Raw genomic sequence first — 21050 nt, 5'->3', positions numbered from 1 at the left:
GCAACCCAGTCGGTGCTCCTGAAATTGTTCTGTGAATTGCATCCTTCCTACTTTGCATGCCGTTCTCCCTCATTTGCATGTGCAGATCAAATCGGATCGGCACAGAGGTTAGTGAATCGGGTCGGTACATGATCACAAACATGATTGGTGGGCTTAGTGAATCTAGCCCTAGGTCTTTTTCACTTCTTCTGACAGAATAAATGTAACTATCAGAAGACCAGTCCGGTTCCATTTACCTCCATCTACAATTGCTTCATAAGATATTTCCAGCAGCAAACGTAGTTGAGGATCCATTGTGTGAGCTTGTTTTGGATGAACTCCAAAAAAAGAGGCATCAAATTTGTTGATCTCTTTCAACTTGCCATTTCGCTTTGGAAGTCCGTACAGTCCTGAGAAGAAGAAACTTTAATCAGAAATTCAAAATATTAATAACAAATGAGATTCAAGATGTTCTTTCTCTTTTTCTCTCTCCACACACACACATATATATATATATATATATGAGGGAGTGCTGTAAAGTTCTCAGCCCAACCAAGATGAGAATGACATGGATATGGTTCAATGAATGATCAGCAACAATGTCAAAACATAGAATTTTGTTTCTGCAGATTGGCACTTGATGAAATAAGATAACACTCTTTTCAGCTACAGTGGCAAAATAACGCTCAGAATTTAGGAAGTGGGTTGGTTGGGCTGAGAACTTTTCAGCACTCCTCGGATATAAAATATGGAAAGCAGGGAGTAGTGTCTGTAATACCATGGTTCACAAATCTCTTAGAATTCTGCATTCTGGCACAACTATCAGGCTTCCTAAACTTGACAGATGGTTTTCACAGTTCACAACATAGCTTTAGGACAATGCACAGTACTGAATCCTTATTGCTAGAATTAACTTCAAAAGCAACATTTGACCTAAGTAAGGGTAATAATAATAATTTTATTCTTATATACCGCCAAAGCCATAATAGTTTGAGGCGGTTTACAACAAGAGGTGCTGGACAATCAGAGAAATAGTCACAATATAGAGTTATCAGATACATGCATACAGAATAGAAGAAGTAAAAACTATAGAATTCTTAGGTCACAAATCGATTGAACAATTTTGTTTTTACTGATTTTCTAAAACTAAAATAGGATGAGGAATGCATGATAATGTTACCCAGCCAATCGTTCCATTTACCTGCCTGGAAAGTGAGAGTTCTGTCCAGGAATCTTTTATAACAGCAGGTCTTTATTGGTGAATAGGTGAACATATGAATTCTACGTGTGGGCCTAAGAGAGCTATTCAAATTAAATTGAGAGGCCAAGTACATAGGGGCTAGCCCAAATATTGATTTAAAGTAAAGACTGAAAAATTTGAACAAAACTCTTGCTTCCAGGGGCAGCCAGTGAAGTTTTTGATAATAGGGACTTATGTGTTCCCATTTTTTTTAAACCAAAAAACAATCGAACTGCTGAATTTTGAATAATTTGGAGTCTTTGAAGGTTTTTTTTTGAAGGTTCCCAAATAAATGATGTTACAATAGTCAAGCATGCTTAAAATGGAAGATTGAACCAATAAGCAGAACGATACTGCATCAAAATATTTTCTGATGGCTCTGAGTTTCCATAATATTGAGAAGCATTTTCTAACCAATAAATCCATGTGTACATCTAAAGTTAGGTGACGGTCCAAAGTCACTCCCAGAATTTTTATGGAATAGTCAATAGGGAAGTCCTGACCATTCAGAGAAATCGATGAGTCTTTAATTTTGGCATTTGGGCTTGCCCAAAAAAATTTGGTTTTATCTGAGTTAAGTTTCAATTTGAATTCAGGCCACATCGAGATGGAAGACGATATCTTCTTTCTTAAAGGACCTTCGACCACAAGAGGTCATCCACTGAAAATCAAAGGCGGGCAATTTCATGGCAACGCCAGGAAGTATTTCTTCACCGAAAGGGTGGTCGATCATTGGAATGAACTTCCACTGCAGGTGATTAAGAACATAAGAACATAAGAAGTTGCCTCCATTGAGGCAGACCAGAGGTCCATCTTGCCCAGCGGTCCGCTCCTGCGGCGGCCCATCAGGCCTATTGCCTGAACAGTGGTCCCTGACTAATTTTTGTAACTTACCTCTAATCCTATCCCTATAACCTACCTCTACTCCTATCTGTACCCCTCAATCCCTTTGTCCTCCAAGTACCTATCCAAACCTTCTTTGAAGCCCTGTAGCATGCTCCTGCTTATCACATCCTCCGGTAGCGCGTTCCATGTATCCACCACCCTCTGGGTGAAAAAGAACTTCCTGGCGTTTGTTCTAAACCTTCCCCCTTTCAATTTCTCTGAGTGCCCCCTTGTACTTGTGGTTCCCCATAATTTGAAAAATCTGTCCCTGTCTACTCTTTCTATGCCCTTTATGATCTTGAAGGTTTCTATCTTGTCTCCTCTAAGTCTCCGCTTTTCCAGGGAGAAAAGTCCCAGCTTTTTCAGTCTGTTAGTATATGAGAGGTCCTCCATACCCTTTATTAGCTTAGTTGCTCTTCTCTGAACTCTCTCAAGTACCGCCATGTCCTTCTTGAGGTACGGCGACCAGTACTGGACACAGTACTCCAGGTGCGGGCGCACCATTGCACGATACAGTGGCAGGATGACTTCCTTAGTCCTGGTCGTGATACCCAACATTTTGTTTCCTTTCCTTGAGGCTGTGGCGCACTGCGCCGACGCCTTCAATGTTGTGTCTACCATCACTCCCAGGTCTCTTTCTAGGTTGCTCACCCCTAGCGGTGATCCCCCCATTTTGTAAGTGAACATTGGGTTTTTTTTCCCTATATGCATGACCTTGCATTTCCCTATGTTGAAACTCATTTGCCACTTTTTGGCCCACTCTTCCAGCGTTGTCAGATCTTTTTGGAGATCTTCGCAGTCCTCCATGTTTTTGACCCTGCTGTATAGTTTGGTGTCATCCGCAAATTTAATAATCTCACATTTTTTTCCTGCCTCCAGGTCGTTAATAAATATATTGAACAGGAGCGGTCCCAGCACCGACCCCTGTGGAACTCCGCTCGTGACCCATTGCCAGTCTGAGTAATGTCCCTTTACTCCAACCCTCTGTTTCCTGTCCGCCAGCCAGTTTTTGATCCATCGGTGGACCTCCCCTTGCATCCCGTGGTTCCATAGCTTCCTTAGCAGTCTTTCGTGTGGTACCTTGTCGAAGGCTTTTTGGAAGTCAAGGTAAATGATGCTCGATTTTAAAAAGAAATGGGATATGCATTTGGGATCTCTAGCGGGGTGAAGTCTGGGGACGGGTCATTAGCGTGGGCAGACTTGAAGGGCTATAGCCCTTTTCTGCCGTCATACTCTATGTTTCTATGTTTCTATCCATAATTCAATTTGCTTTAAAATAAATGACAGATGATTCTTTGTCTCTGAGGTCAGGGTTGTAAGGGGAATAACTATAGTGATATTGTCTGCATAGATGTAAAATTTGATTTTTAAACTTTGTAATAAATTCCCCAATGAGGCAAGGTAAATGTTAAACAATGTATGGGATAGAGGACGACCCTGCGGAACTCCGCAAGAGTTTACCCAGCTGCAGGATTGTTTATTATCACTATAGACTTGATACAATCGTTTACTCATAAAACCCTGAAACCATTTTAACACATACCAGAAAATCCAATTGACTCCAAACAATCAATCAGAATAACATGATCGACTAAATCAAAGGCACTACTTAAATTGCTGCAGTTTGATGTCTCGGCCACATTCGATGCAGTAGACCATTCTCTATTACTCTTGAAGTTCAGTGAATTAGGAATTCAAGGATAGGTACAGTTTCAGGAGTGAATAACTTATGTGTATGACAGAAGAGCAGGACTTGGGTGTGATTGTATTTGGTGATCAAACAGGTTGAAAAGATGATGGCGGAAGCTAGAAGGATGCTAGGGTGCATAGGGAGAGGTATGGCCAGAAGGAAAAAGGAGGTATTGACACTCCTTTATAAGACTTTGGTGAAACCTCATTTACAATATTGTGTACAATTCTGGAGGATGGAGTCGGTCCAGAGGAAGGCTATTAAAATGGTGTGTGGTCTTCGTCATAAGGCGTATGGTGACAGACTTGGAGATCTCAATCTTTATACTTTGGAGGAAAGGCAGGAGAGGGGAAATATGATAGAGAGGTTTAAATACCTATGTGGCGTAAATATGCATGAGTCAAGTCTCTTTCATTTGAAAGGAAGATCAGGAATGAGAGGGCATAGGTTGAGATTAAGAGGTGATAGGCTCAGGAGTAATCTAAGGAAATACGTTTTTACAGAAAGGGTGGTAGATGTGTGGAACAATCTCCCGGAAGAGGTGGTAGAGACAGAGACTGTCTGAATTTAAGAAAGACTGGGATAGGCATGTGGGATAGTGGATGCTGCGGTTGGGCCATTTGGCCTTTATTTGCCATCATGTTTCTATGTTACTAAAATAGTTTGCTGAATTTTTAGGAAATAGAACTTATAAAGTAAGAATTCTCAAACTTGGAAAGCATTCTGTGGTCTACCAAAAGGCTCTCCACTGTCCCCTTCACTGTTTAACCTACATTTAAGAACCTTGGGAAAAAGATTCTCTTGCCTCATGTCCACACTTTCTCCTATGCTGATGATATCTTCCTCCTATTCCTAGATAAAAAGTCTTTTGATGCTATCCTGCAATATTTAGCAGGGGTTATTGAATGTTATAATGCCCCTGTATCATTCCATGGTGTGACCTCATCTGGAGTATTGCATTCAATTCTGGTCTCCTTATCTCAAGAAAGATATAGTGGCACTGGAAAAGGTTCAAAGAAGAGAAACCAAGATGGTAAAGGGGATGGAACTCCTCTCGTATGAGGAAAGACTAAAACAGTTAGGGCTCTTCAGCTTGGAAAAGAGATATGATTGAAGTCTACAAAATCCTGAGTGGATTAGAACAGATATAAGTGGATTGATTTTTCACTCCATCAAAAATTACAAGGACTAGGGGACACTTGATGAAGTTACAGGGAAATACTTTAAAACCAATAGGAGGAAATTTGTTTTCACTCAGAGAATAGTTAAGCTCTGGAACACATTGCCAGAGGATGTGGTAAGAGTGGATAGTGTGCTGGTTTTAAGAAAGGTTTGGACAAGTTCCTGGAGGAAAAGTCCATAGTCTGTTATTGACAAAGACATGGGGGAAGCCACTGCTTGCCCTGTATCAGTAGCATAGAATGTTGCTGCTTCTTGGGTTTGGGCCAGGTACTAGTGACCTGGATTGGCCACTGTGAGAATGGGCTACTGGACTTAATGGACCATTGGTCTGATCCAGTAAGGCTATTCTTATATTTTTACCTGGGCATGTAGATAAAGAAGAACTCCCTTAAACTAAATAAACTAAAGATTGAAGTGGTTGGGTTGGAGACTACGATTCATTACTGTCCACGAATCTGAAGTTGTCAACAGGAGAGAAACTCAAGATTGAGAAATCTTCTTTTTTTTTTTTTTTTTTTTTTTTTAATTTTATTTATTGAATTTTTCAATTTTTACAATGTTTGAAATTCAAGTGATATAATTAATTACTATATATCATTGTATCTATCATTAATACAACTTAATTTATAAACAGTATATATTATATATAATCAAAAGTTATACATCCCTCCCCTTTTTCCAATTAATGATTCTAAAAATTATACATGTCCCTCCCCTTTTCTATATAAGTATTATAATTGTGCTAAGAAATCTAATCATTAGAATAATTAGTCAATGGTTGCCAAATTTTATTGAAATTATGAATGTTCCCGTGTTGTAATGCTATTACTTTTTCCATTTTGTATATATGACAGACAGAGTTCCACCAGAACGTATAATTTAATTTGGTATAGTCTTTCCAATTCTGAGTTATTTGTTGCATGGCGACTCCTGTCAATATTAATAGTAGTTTATTATTGTTTACTGAGATCGGACTCTGAGTTCTCATTGCAGTTCCAAATAATACAGTGTCATATGAGAGTCCTACATGATTTTCTAGTAATTTGTTAATTTGGGGCCAAATCATATTCCAAAAGGCATTTACACAGGGACAAAAAAAAATTAGATGATCTAACGTCCCTATTTCTATTTTACAATGCCAGCATCTATTGGATCTAGTATTATCTATCTTTTGCAAGCGCGTAGGGGTCCATAACACTCTATGTAATAAAAACATCCATGTTTGACTCATAGATGCTGACTTTGTAGATCTTAATCTCCAGGACCAAAATCGTGGCCATTGAGACGCAGAAATTGTCTGTCCAATCTCAATACTCCAAATATCCCTAAGACCAGTTTTCTTTTTTTTATTTAAAAATCCATATATCAATTTGTACCATTTTGTGGCTTGGTGACCCAAGAAATCCGCCTGGAAACATAAAACCTGCAAACTATATTGAGTATTAAGATTTTTCCATTCAGGGAACCCTACCTGAATGGCCTGCTTCAATTGCATCCATTTAAAATATTGTGATTTATTTAAGCCAAATTTATTTTGCAATTGTGAAAAACTAAGCAGTGAACCTTCTGAAATGACATCATTTAATGTTCGTATACCTGCACTTATCCATTGTTTCCAGACGATCTTAAATCTGCCAATTTTGATCCTGGAGTTTACCCAAATAGATTGATTTAGTGATTTACAAATTGGATCTGGTGATAGGTTATTTATATATCTTAATGTTTTCCAAGTGTCTAATAATATTCTGTTTTCTTTGTATCTTCTGGGCATTGTTATACTAATTAAATGATCTAAATGTAATGGGAACAGGAGCCGCCATTCAAAAATACTAGGCATAACTCTGAACTCTTATCTATCATTTGGAGATCAGATTGACACACTAACTACAACAAATCTTTTTTCAGATTAATAATAATAACTTTATTTTATATACTGCGATACCACAAATAGTTCAAAACGGTTTACAGAGGAAGAGACTCTATACAGACAGTGATAATACAAAAAACTTTCAAAATTACATTAGCATGTTAAGATTAATCGAGTTTACCTGGGAGTGTTTTAGGAATGCATCAAGGCAGAAGTGGAGTCAGAGAAATTTGTCAAAGAGATAAGTTTTGATTGACTTCTTGAAACTAAGATCAATAGAAACATAGAAATAGACGGCAGATAAGGGCCACGGCCCATCTAGTCTACCACCCCAATGACCCTCCCCTACCTTTCTCTGTGTATAGATCCCATGTGTCTATCCCATTTGGCCTTAAAATCAGGCACGCTGCTGGCCTCAATAACCTGAAGTGGAAGACTATTCCAGCGATCAACCACCCTTTCAGTGAAAAAGAATTTCCTGGTGTCCCTGTGCAGTTTCCCGCCCCTGATTTTCCACGGATGCCCCCTTGTTGCCGCGGGACCCTTGAAAAAGAAGATATCTTCTTCCACCTTGATGCGGCCCTTGAGATACTTGAATGTCTCGGTCATGTCACCCCTCTCTCTGCGTTCCTCGAGTGAGTACAGCTGCAAACTTATCCAGCCGTTCCTCGTAAGGGAGATCCTTGAGTCCCGAGACCTTCCGTCCGGGTGGCCATTCTCTGGACCGACTCCAGTCTCAGCAAATCCTTACAGTAATGTGGCCTCCAGAATTGCACACAGTACTCCAGGTGCGGTCTCACCATGGATCTATACAATGGCATAATGACTTCACGCTTACGGCCACTGCTTGCTCTGGATTGGAAGCATGGAATTTTACTACTCTTTGGGCTTTGGCCAGGTACTAAGGACCTGGATTGGCCACCATGAGAACGGGGCTAATAGGCTTGATGGACCTTTGGTCTGACCCAGTAAGGTTATTCTTATGTTCTTAGTTTGGCTCTCTTGCACTAATTACTTGGCTGGGATTGAACTCTAGAGCTCGTAATATACTAACCAGGTTCTGAAAAGCTAATGCACTTTCTTTCAATTGAAGACAATCCTTCCCTAAGCCCAGGACCTCCACATTTCTCTCAGTGGGAGAATGATTTTTAAGCCATATTCGGCAGCATTGGTGGTACTCCCAAAATTATGCTGCCGCCCCGGGCTATGAAGTCTCTTCCTCCCATCACTGTAACAACCATCTTGTTCTGTTGCAGATATTTCTGCAACACATTACTCTATTTATTCAGCTTTACAGAATGACCTCCTACCTTATTTTCAAAATTCATACATTTTCTTTGCATAGCTTTAAAGGACACCATAGGTTCTTCCAAACATTTAGCAACATGAGCTTTAAGGATTCTACAGCCAGTCACATGGAACTGGAAATAACAACCCCAGGTGTTACTGAACTACTCTTTTCCCATGGTTGAGCTAATATAACAGAAGATTGATTTAATTGCCTTCATCTGGCTCCCAAATGCAGCATCTCAAATCATCATATGACACAAGAATCAGCTTAGTAGCCACAGGAAAATCTTTAATGAACTCCAAGACCTGCCTCACTCCTTCATCCACCACTACCGTAGTCATGTCTTACTGACGTGGTACCTGTAACAATAGAGGACCTTTGATGCACACTAGGAATTGTAGTCAAGAAATTATCCTCAAGACTCAGGGTTGATTCTATATCCAGTGGATGGACTTCCAATGTTGCCAAGGATTTGTCCATCAAGCAAGGAGAAGAGGTCTTTGAAGACTCCAAGAGATGTATTCTGATCTTTCCTTTCCTCTTAAGCATGAGGCTCTAGTCACAAACCCTGCTAAGCAGCCATCTTTTTAACTCATTTTCCCTAATCCGGTAAAGTCTGGCAAGAATAAGATTTCAGATTATGCTCTTCACTAGCATTACTTCTGTAGGGTAGATGTCCCAGCCCACACATTCCCTTTCTTTGTTCATCCCCCTGGATTTTCTGTGTTTTCTATTTTTCTAATTTTCTATAGCTGGCTTACCTGGTTTCCACCTCCGATCATCCTCAGTAACCATGTCTACTCCATCAATAAGATTCTCCCAGAATTCATGCAGATTATCAGATTCTGGAAGCCTACCAGCGATTCCTGCAATCACAATGTCCTCCATCTCTGCAAAGATAGAATCACTGCAACACAAAGATGATTGAAAGGAAAAATATTATTCAGATGTAATTATCTGGGCTTCTTTCCCTCTACTTTTTGGGTTTATCCTATCTCTACTGTATATCTCTATTCTCTACCTAGGCACACTGTAGTTGCTTAGTCATTATGTGGGTCTCGCATACCAGCATATAAAAGCTTGTAAAATAGGTGCTTTCAGAGGAAACAATGAAAAGTCTTAATTTTACATTAGTCATAAGGGGCAAACAGTACATTCATTTTAACTCATACAAGAGTGAGTTATTTTCTTAAAGAGGATGCATTGCCCAGTCTGTATTTTATAGGAAATCAGATTTAAGCGGGTATTAGATTAACACAGGGAGGGTAATTATAAAATAGGCCACCTAGATTTAGGTGCTAGGAAAGTGCCTATTTGAAGGTCCTACTTTTCTTCATAGATTACTAACATAAGCTACCTTATCTTAAATTCTAATAAATAAATAAATTATATGTGGACATGTACAAATTTTATTTCCCATGTATGTAAGTTTGCACCCTGGCCACAATTTACCCAAACTCTGCTTATTTCAATGGCCACTGTAAAGTACGCATCACTGCATTGTAAAGTATGAATCACTGCATCTTGGCAAGTATTTACTGAATACTGCAGAGCTGGAATGCTGGTCATTTACACATAGATATATCCACATAGGTGAGTATATGGTGCTTTAGTTCCAAGGCACACCATCTGGAGGCTTAAGGCTTGCCCCATCTGTCTTCAGTTTGCTAATATTAAACAGGAGCCCTGTAAACTTAAGCAGGAATTGGATGCAATTAAAGCAAATATGATCATCCCACATAATCAATTTACCACCACTGCCTCAATGAATGAAACAACCTAGGAATAAATGGATCACAGTAGGATCAGGTAGACTGCGACATGTGACACAAACATCCACCCTCACGATTGTTGCCCCTACAGAATTATTTTGCTCCATTTAGAGTATTGCAATGATAAAGAAAAAAAGAATTAAGATGGAACTGGAACTAGTGAAAGTAACTCAAGATGAAAAGTATCCCCTGAGTAAAAATAAGAATGCTCCAACCAGACTGTTAAGGGATTCCATCACCAAAGGCAATTTTTTTCTCTCCTAAGTATCAACCATGTATTCCGCTACCTAGAACCTGCAAATCTTCTGGAAATATCCAGTTAGCTTCTTTGTAGTCCTAATTTCTAAACTGTAATGTTCCTGGAAATGTCCAGTTAGCTTCTTTGTAATCCGCCTAGAACTGCAAGGTACGAGCGGAATAGAAGTCACTAATGTAATGTAATGTAATTAACCTTAGAATAAAGTCAAGGAGCCTAAAACAGTGAAGTGTCTCCCAGGATCCTAGGTACCAGGAATACCAAACAAATACTGTCTATAATTAGGGAAGAAACTAAGAATTCTAAAGCTGATGCTGTTATCCTCTTGGGAATAATGACCTAGCCAGCAATACCCCATTTGCAGTACAGAAAGCTTTTCGGGAGCTGGGGGAGGGGTTATAACCTTTTGTAAATACTGTAGCTTTTTTGGAAGTATTGCCTACATATGGAAAGGGAGAGGAAAGAGTGCAAAACAGAGAACTTCAATAGGTGGCTGAAAGTCTGATGTCATCAAGAAGGCTTTAGGTGCATAGGAGGATGGAGCAATACATGGAAGATCAAGAGACTGTATTGTAATGATGGGCTGCACCTTACTATGGCAGGAAAGAGAATCCTAGCTGAGAAATTGAGGCAATATGTTTCTAGGCATTTAAACTAGAAGGTGGGGGTGGCGTACATTTGGAGGTTACTTCCGGTGGCCACCCCCAGCAAAAAACAAGATAATATGGTAATAAAAATTGCAATGAAAACAGCAATATTAGTAATTCACTTCCTAGTAATACAACAGGAAATGAGATGAAACTAAAAACTATACATACAAGATTGCCACAGAATGGTAGCTGGAAAGCAATGACCACAACGCTCACAGTTCAAGCAACAAAAATCAGGATCTGTAAGCCTTTTTTTTTTTTTTTCATATTATTTTTTATTTTCAAATTTTACATGAAGTGTACAAAATATTAAATTACAATTGATAAATACACAATATCACTTTTATATCTAATACATTATATTCTAAATATATTTTATCCCTCTCCCTCCCCCCACCCTTCTATTACTTTTCAATCATACATTACATATTATATATCATATTATAGTTTGTTATGTAAAATTATTTTTACTACCCTCCCTCTATGTGTGTCACAAAGAAGATATTTAAAAGAAGAAAAGAAGAAGAAAAATCTTACTTTTTATTCATTGCAGTATTTTGTCAATGGCCCCCATATTTTTATAAATTTAGTATATGTCCCTCTTTGTATTGCTATTGTTCTTTCCATTTTGAATATATGACATATTGTATTCCACCAAAATGTATAATTTAGGTTATTATAATTCTTCCAATTGTTGGTTATATGCTGAATGGCAACCCCTGTCATAATTAATAAAAGCTTGTTATTTTCTGGTGAAATTTGACTTTTTTTCCTCATCATCATTCCAAATAATACTGTATCATATGATATTGCTATATGATTTTCCATCAATTTATTAATTTGTGGCCAAATTGAATTCCAAAAACTTTTAATGTAGGGACAATGATATAGTAAGTGATCTAATGTCCCTGGTTCCAGATTACAGTGCCAGCATTTATTAGATTTAGAACTGTCTAATTTTTGCAAATCTGTAAGCCTTGATGTTAGAGGCAGACTTGGATATTGTTGCTATCACAGAGACATGGCTCAGTGATTCCCATGGATGGGATGCAAACATACTGGGTTATAATCTTTTTAGGAAGGACAGAGATGGTCAAAAAGGTGGAGGAGTAGCTCAGTAGACTGATATCCAAACGACTGAAATGCAGGGGGCCTGGGGAGAAGAGGAAGCAATATGGATCACTTTGAAAAGAGAAGATGGAACTTATATCCATGTGGGTGTTGTCTACAGATCTCCGACCCAATCACATCAAATTGATAAAGATCTGATTACAGATATGCAAAAGTTGGGATAGAAAGGGGAGGTGCTGTTGTGGGGTAATTTCAACCTGCCAGATATGGATTGAAAAGCTCTGTCTGTGGAATCGGAAAGAATTAGAGAGATCATGGATGCCTTTCAAGGAGCTCTGCTCAGACGCCATGAGAATCTAGTGCTCACAAGTGGGGAAAGTGTCTCTAATATCCTTGTGGGGGCCCACCTGGGAGGTAGTGATCATCATATGATTCAGCTAAAGTGAAGGGTGGCCACACAAAACTCCAAGTCCTGGATTTCAAACATGCGAACTTTAGTAGCATAACAGCTCCTACCCTCTGGAACGCTACACCAAATTACCTAAGAGAAGTCAGTTACTGACTTTAAGTCCAAATTAAAAATCTACCAAAGGACGCTTTTAACGTATAACCATCCTGCTAAGGACGTAACCTTCTTGAATTTTATTGACTTACCTGACACCTGATCCTTCTCCTTGTGTTCTTTCCATTTGTGCTTTCTATTTTAAATACTCTAGTTCTACCAGTTCCCTCTTGTTCCAGTTTGTCTGCTTATTTTGTCAAGTCTTTGTATGACAACCTAAAACTTAGGGCTCCTTTTACTAAGCTGCGCTAGCGGTTTTAGTGTACGCTTAGTGCACGCTACAATGCCGCGAGCACTATATGCTAATGCCTCCATAGAGCTGGTGTTAGTTTTAGCGCGCGCCAATCTGCAGCACGCACTAAAAAAGCTACCGCAGCTTAGTAAAAGGAGCCTTTAGTGTTCTATATTTATAAATATATATACTTTTTAACCTTTGGATGTACACCGCCTTGAAATTTGATTTGGCGGTATAACAAAATTTTAATAAAACTTGGAAAAAACTTGAAAACTATCTGAATAAAAGAAGAAGGGAGGATATAAGAGAAGTGGAAAAAAAGTGGACCTAGCTGAAAGGAGCAATAAAAATGGCTACCTGCCTTTATGTAAGGAAAATAAATAAAAACAAGAGAAAAAGGAAACCGATATGGTTCTCCAAACTAGTGGAAGAGAAAAGAAAGGCAAAAGAGTTGGCATTTGTGATATATAAAAAACTTCAAGAAGAGGAATACAGAAAGGAATACCAGATAAAACTGAAAGAAGCCAAAAGACAGATATGTCTGGTGAAAGTACAAGCGGAAGAGCAAATGACTAGAAATGTAAAAAAGAGAGACAAAATTATTTCAGGTATATTAGTAAAAAGAAGAAGATAAAAAATGGAATTGCGATACTGAAAGAAGCTAAGAACTGCTATGTGGAGAATGATGAGGAAAAAGCAAACGTACTAAACTAATACTTCTGCTCTATGTTCACGGAAGAAAATCCTGGAGAAGGACCGTGATTGGCTGGCACAATTACATGTGAGAATGGAGTGGGTACTGTGCCGTTCACAGAAGAAAGTATTTATGCACAATTTGAAAAATTGAAGGTGGACAAAACCATGGAATCAGATGACATCCAACCCAGGATATTGTGGGAAATCAGAGAGGTTCTGGTGGATCTTCTTAAAGATTAGTTCAATATATCCTTAGAGACAAGAGAGGTTCTCTGGGACTGGAGAAGAGCAGATGTGGCACCTCTTCACAAAACTGGTCACAGAGATGAAACAAGAAACTACAGGCCGGTAAGCCTCACTTCGGTAATTGGAAAAATAATGGAAGTGTTGCTGAAGGAAAGGATAGTGAATTTCTTAGAATCTAATGGGTTACAAGATCCAAGGCAACATGGCTTTACTAAACGTAAATCATACCAAATGAATCTGGTTGAATTCTTTGACTGGGCGACCAGAGAACTGGATTATTTACTTAGATTTCAGCAAAGCCTTTGATGGGCTCTTGAATAAACTTGATGGGCTGAAGTTAGGGCCCAAAGTGGTAAACTGGATTAGAAACTAGCTGACAGACAGATGCTGAATGGTTAATGGAATTAGCTCAAAGGAGGAAAGGTGAGTAATGGAGTGTCTCAAGGATCGATGCTGGGGCCGATTCTATTCAATATGTTTGTGAACGACTTTGCCGAAGAGTAAGAAGGTAAGGTTTGCCTTTTTGCGAATGATACCAAGATCTGTAACAGAGTGGACATCCCAGAGGGAATGAAAAATGTGAACAATGATCTGCAAAAGTTAGAAGCATGGTCTAACACCTGGCAACTAAAATTCAATGCAAAGAAGTGCAGAGTGATGCATTTAGGAAGTAAAACAAAATCCAAAAAGAAGTGGGGATGGAACAGTACATGTCAACCGGGGATTTTTCACAAAATTGAGTCTCCATGATGAAGAAATTCTTCCAAATATATTTCATCATGGAGACTCAATTTTATGGAAAATCCCTGGTTGACGTAAAATGTTCCATCTCTACCTCTTTTTGGATTTTGTTTGTTTCCCATAGAGCTTTTTTGTGTGGCATTTAAGGAGTAAAAATCTTCGGGAGAAGTATGTGCTGGGAAGTGAGAGGCTGATATGCACAGATGGGGAGACGGACCTTGGGGGTTATAGTATCTGAGGATGATAAAATAGTGTGTTAAGGCAGTGGCTGTAGAAAGAAGAAAGATTGTAGAGAAAGAGAAGTAACTAGCAGATAAAGGGAGGTGTTGATGCCTCTGTACAGGTGATGTTACACTTGGAGTATTGTGTTATATCTGGTGAAGGATATATGAAGACTTGAAGCAGTCCAGAGGAATGCAACAAAAATGATAAGGGGTTTTGAAGGCCGCTGCAAAACCTTCAAGGAAATGACCTCACACTGACAACCCAATTGCTGTATATGAAATTGATTTATTAATAATAAACAAAAGTCAGCTTACATGGACCAAAGATACAGCAGATTGAGCTAACGGATGACGTACAGAATAGCCAAAATATCTGATATGTGGAATCCGTTCTGAAGTATGAATCAAGTGGGCTACTTTTATACTTCATTTTAGTGGCCCAAAATAGAAGATATTTCCTGGTTACAAATCACATAACCACTTTCTATTGGATTATCATGTTCGTCATATATGTTGATTGGACAGAGTCACACTGAAGCATTATGTCACCTAGTGCCAAATATAAGAACATAAGAACATAAGCATCGCCTCTGCCGAGTCAGACCATAGGTCCATCGTGCTCAGCAGTCCGCACTCGCGGCGGCCCCCCCAGGTCCATGACCTGTAGTGTTCTTTCACTTAAGACATTTTATCCTTTATAGTACCCCTTTAGCTATACCCCTCAATCCCCTGACAATGCATTATTAATGCTGAGGTCAATAATTTCTGGGAGTGAGCCCTCCTCCTATCAGGGCTTGATTGTAGATCTGTCAGCACTTTTCGATAGGACTTCTGGTAAGCCATCTTGACCTGAGGTCGTATGGTTTGTTGACCCAACTATTTCTTCTTTGGAAAATCCAAGAATGTTCAAAGTTGTCACTCTCAGCAAGTAATCAGATGTTTTTTGTCAGTCTCTAAGGCAAAGATGAACTTCTCTTAGATGGGTTCTTATTAATGCTGACACAATAAGATATAATTCTTGCAATGTGCATGTGATTTGGACAAGTTTTTAATGCAGCTACACAGTAAATGTTCCTTTCCAGGTTCTCAAGGGGGTCTAAATCTTCACCTTCATTTTCAATGAAGGTTTTACTCCTTATTCTCCTTCCTCAGTTTGTGTCAAAAGAAGTACGAGAAGAGACTGGAAGACCTGAACATGTATATGCTTGAGAGGAGGGACAGGAGTGATATGATACAGATGTTTCCAGGGAATGGAAAATGGTAAAACTAGAGGGCATAAATTGAAGTTGTGGGGAAGTAGACTTAGGAGTAATGTTAGGAAATTCTTTTTCACAGAGAAGGTGGTTGATGCCTAGAATGCCATCTCGAGGGAGATGGTGGAAAAGAAAACAGTGATAGAATTTTTAAAAAGCGTGGGTTTAACACAGAGGATCTCTAATTAGAAAATGAATGGTATAAACCAGTGTTCTTCAACCTTTTTACACCTATGGACCGGCGGACAAAAAAAAATTATTTTGTGGACCGGCAAACTACTAAGACTGAAATTTTTAAAAAAACCATTTCCGCCCCGTCTCCACGTGCTCGGTCCTCGCAAACCATCTGATCCCATCTGCACAAGCCTCAGTTATGATTTTATACTGAATGTATTTTATTAAAGTATAAAATGAAATAATATTCTGTACAATTGTCATTTTATAAATACAAATAATACAGAGCAAGGATCAACAAAACCCCTGTCTCCCCTCCCCTTCACATATATCCCCTCTACTATCGAAAAAACTGAATAAGCCAAATTATTACAGAATGCTACACAGAAATATCATGCTAACAGAATACCGCAGTCACACATAGCAGAAATAGGGTTAGGGGAGTGCAAGTAGGGCAACTGCACCCCTGGTCAGAAAGAGCCCTAAGCCATCGCCTGCACTTTGCAGTCCCCAGTTATGTCTAACACCAGCTCTAGCAGGATATATATTTCAAATCTGATATATTCTAATAACAAAATAGAAATAAAATTATTTGTTTCTACCTTTTTGTTGTCTCTGGTTTCTGCTTTCATCTTCTTTTCACTCTCTTCCTTCCAGCATCTGCCCTCTCTGTCTCTTCAATCCAGCATCTGCCCCTTCCATCTACTGTCTGACCTCTCCCCCTTCCATATGGTTATTTGTCTTCTTTCTATGCCCCTCTCCCCTTTCCATCCAGCCTAAGCCCCCTCTCTCCTTTTTACATGATTCATTCCATCTTCACTGCTCTCTTCATTTTTATCTCTCCTACACCGGATCTAGCATCTTTGACCCTCTCAATTTCTCTGCTACCCCTCTTCCCATCTCATTCCTATCTCTCCCCTTCCCCTCCTCTAATCTCCCTGCCAGCTGTTTCCTTCCTTTTTTCTTCTCCCTTCCCTCCTCCCCCTGTCCAGCAGTAACTCTCTTCCCTTTCCTTTCCCTCCTCCCTTCCCAGCAGCATCTCTCCTTCTCCCTCCCTCCAGAACCAGTAGCAGCTGTCCCTTTTTCCCCTTGCCCAGCAGCTTCCCAGACTCCTTCCCTCCTCCCCTCCCAGCAAGATCTATCCTTCTCCCTTTCCAGGTCCAGTAGCAGCTGTCCCTTTTTCCCCTTGCCCAGAAGCTTCCCAGACTCCTTCCCTCCTTCCCTCCCAGCAAGATCTATCCTTCTCCCTCTCCAGGTCCAGTAGCAGCTGTTCCTTTTTCCCCTTGCCCAGAAACTTCCCAGACTCCTCCCCTCCCAGCATGATCTATCCTTCTCCCTCTCCAGGTCCAGTAGCAGCTGTCCCTTTTTCCCCTTGTCCAGCAGCTTCCCAGACTCCTTCCATCCTCCCCTCCCAGCAAGATCTATCCTTCTCCCCCTCCAGGTCCAGTAGCAGCTGTCCCTTTTTTTTCACCATGCCCGGCAGCTTCCCAGCCTCTAACAGTGGCTTTCTCCCCTCCCTGCAACTCTTCTTACTTGCCAGCGCAGCGATTCAGTATGGCAGCCTTGGGTCCTTTGTTGGGTCGCACCACCTCTGAGGAAAGCGGAAGTTGCATCATCAGAGGCGGCCCGACTCAGCAAAAGTTCCAAGGCTTCCTTCCTGAATCACTGCTCTTGTAAGTAAGGAGAGCCGCTGGGAGGGAAGAAAGCACGCTGTCGGAGGCTCCCCATTATCCCTCTGGCCCTGCGTGAACTACAGCTCCTCAGTCTTGCCAGTCCTGTGTGGACCGGCAGGAAATTAAAGATGTTGATCTCGCTGGTCCTGTGCGGACTGGCAGGAATTTTCTGCGGACCGGCACCGGTCCGCGGACCGGCGGTTGAAGAACTGTGGTATAAACTGAAGAACTGAGGCTGGTATATAGCAATTCAGTGTAGGATGGGCTGGGGAGGGCATCTATAGGAACTCCAGTAACTTGGAAGATCAGGACGTTGCTGGGAAGACTTTTAGTCTGTATCTCAAAAACGATGATGCGGTTGGATGGGCTGAAATGAGCTTCAACGGAACCTAAGGACAGTATCGGGTGGACTTTATGGTCTATGACCCAGAAATATCAAAGAAACAACACAATTTAACTTAATCATGAATTTATAAGGCATGTAACTAATGGACAGACTGGATGGACCGTTCAGGTCTTTATCTGCCTTCATTTACTATGTTACTAAGTACAATACTTGCTTTAAGATGCAATTCCTGCTTTCTACAGCTAGGTGGCTCCTCTAAATACAAAATACAAAGACATCTGTCTATTTACGTACATATAACAAGCCGCATTCTTCGCCCAGGTTAAATGATACTCGTCTCTCCCTGGAAAGCCACAGCTTGCCCTGGATCGGTAGCATGGAATGTTGCTACTCTTTGGGATTCTAGAATCTTGTTACTCTCTGGGATTCCGGAATCTTGCTACTCTTTTGGATTCTAGAATCTTGTTACTCTCTGGGATTCCGGAATCTTGCTATTCTGTATGGAATACAGATTCTGTATGGAATGTTGCTACTCCTTGGGTTTTGGCCAAGTACTAATAACCTGAATTGGCCACCATGAGAACGGGCTACTGGGCTTGATGGACCTTTGGGCTGACCCAGTAAGGCTATTCTTAGGTTCTTAAATATCTATTTAAAATATTTATTATTTTATTTATTTAATTTACAGTAAAAACCTTGGTTTTCGAGCATAATTCGTTCCAGAAGCATGCTTGTAATCCAAAGCACTTGTATTTCAAAGTGAATTTCCCCACAGGAAACAATGGAAACTCAGACGATTCGTTCCATAACCCAAACCTTTAATACAAAATACCATACGTACTCGTATTGCAAGACCTTGCTCAGTTAGAACAGTCACTACACTTTTGCAGCATCAGACAGAGGAGCCATCGGATCAGTTGTGATGATATGACGTGTGTATACTGTATGTACTCATATTGCAAGACGTCGCTTATTTAGAACAGTCACTACACTCTTGCAGCGTCAGACAGAGAAGAACCATCGGTTAAGTTGTGACGTGTGTATACTGTATGTACTTGTATTGCAAGACATTGCTTGTATAAGTTAAAATTTAATAAAATGTCTTGCAAAACACTTGCAAACCCTAATACCACCAGATCCTCCTACAAATTAAAACTATCCTTCCCCTCACTAAAAGGCATTTCCCACACAGGAAAGCTAGGGACCTCCCTCCACTTCAAAATCACTGAGCTCTGGAACAACCTTACCTCCCCTCTTCGGAACTTGAGCCCTCTCCAAGTTTTCCGCAAACATCTGAAAACCTGGCTTTTCTCAAAAAATGTAAGTCTCCCTCCAACTTAGGAATCAAGAAAACTCTTCTATCTTGGCATCCCAAGTCCTCTAAATTTTCTTCACACGTCTACCTCTAATCCTCTGTTGTAGTTCCTTCCTATTTCTCCTACTGTAAACCGTATCGAGCTCTACGAACGTGGAGATGATGCGGTATACAAACCTAAGGATTAGATTAGATTAGGTTTACTGTATTTATAACCCGTTTAAAAAGCCTAAGTTGCTCCCAATAAAACATACAAAATAATAAAACCCAACATAACAATGATGATATGCAGAATGAATAAAATGATCCTACTCAGAGAGCTCTTCACCTGTTCTCAAAGGTCTTATGTTGCCATGGTCTAACTGTCCCAATCATTTCCTATATTGTAACACATTCTGATACACCATACCACAAAAGTGGTCCTGCAGCAGAAAAGGAGGATTTGACGGTGGGAAATAACATGCAGTTTTCTGATTGTAATGACCTAACTGGTCTATAGAAGGCCAAGCATTTAGTGAAATACCATAAATTCCTTGTTGAACTATCTGAAAAACTTTAAACTGTACACCAAGATGGACTGGTAAGCAGTGAAGTTTCTTTAAAATTGGAGCGATATGTTCAAAGCGGGATTTCCCCATTGAAATCTAGGAATCTGCTGAATTTTGTACATATAGCCAGTAATCCTAAAGAAATACTATTACAATAGTCAAGCTTGTAGGACTTGTCTAAAATTCCAGCCGGTCAAAACATTTCTCATTGCAAAATAAGCTAAGAGATACGTTTTTCCTGCAGTACTTCCTCACGATACTAGTCTAGAACACGAAACAGTTCCTATAATTTATTCTAATTACTTTGCTAACAACAATCAACAGTTTCTTTGGACTGCATTCACTTATGATGGACACTAAAGGGTTCCTTTTACTAAGCTGCGTTAGGGCTTTAACGTGCGGAATAGCACACGCTACATTGCCGCATGCGCTAGACCTTAACGCCAGCATTGAGCTGCCATTAGTTCTAAAAGCGTAGCACGTGGTGTAATTTCCTGCTAGCGCACCTTAGTAAAAGGAGCCCTAAGTGGTGCATATTTAAACATCAGCTGTAATACAGCAGAGAGGAGGTTTTTATGCCCATGATGCTATCTATACTCTTTCGAGTTAGAGAAAGGTTTTCCCTAACAGGGTTCTGAGGCTTTTCCTCCTTGAACATCTGTTTACATGCTGCATGTTTGATTCTAGCAAGAAGTTCTCAGCTTATCTATTTTTAAATAGTGGTGTTCCCCAGGGGTCTCTGCTGGGATTGCTGCTTTTTAACATATTTATAAATGATCTAGAACTGAGAATAACTAGTGCGATAATTAAATTTGCTGATGACATAAAGTTGTTTAGTTGCAAGAGAATTGTGAAAAATTGCAAGAGGACCTTGTTAGACTGGAAGACTGGGCGTCAAAATGGCAGATGATGTTTAATGTGAGCAAGTGCAAAGTGATGCATGCGGGAAAGTGGAATCCGAACTATAGCTATGTGATACTGGGTTCTGTGTTAGGACTCACTGTCCAGGAAAAGGATTTAGGTGTCATTGTTGAACACACATTGAAACCCTTAGCTCAATGTGCAGCGGCTGCTAAGAAAGCAAATAGAATGTTAGGAATTATCAGGAAAGGAATGGAAAAAGATGAAAATGTTATAATGCCCTTGTATCGCTC

The 21050-nt window shown here is 40.0% G+C and overlaps 1 protein-coding gene across 1 annotated transcript in view; it reads right to left on the bottom strand.

Annotated features, from left to right (window-relative positions):
- Window positions 1-21050, bottom strand: part of FASN (fatty acid synthase) — a 217557-nt gene that overhangs the window by 163907 nt on the left and 32600 nt on the right. Inside the window, exons 2-3 of the mRNA XM_033960321.1 lie at window positions 8896-9041; window positions 237-389 (exon numbers count right to left, since the gene is read on the bottom strand). Coding sequence (XP_033816212.1) covers window positions 237-389; window positions 8896-9022 — 280 coding nt within the window. The 5' untranslated portion in view covers window positions 9023-9041. The remainder of the gene's footprint in view (window positions 1-236; window positions 390-8895; window positions 9042-21050) is intronic.

Source organism: Geotrypetes seraphini, chromosome 10, assembly GCF_902459505.1.
Source record: "Geotrypetes seraphini chromosome 10, aGeoSer1.1, whole genome shotgun sequence".
NCBI classification, from domain to species: domain Eukaryota; kingdom Metazoa; phylum Chordata; class Amphibia; order Gymnophiona; family Dermophiidae; genus Geotrypetes; species Geotrypetes seraphini.
The sequence above is the reverse complement of the archived record's forward strand: the minus strand, read 5'-3'. Positions and strand labels throughout refer to the sequence as shown.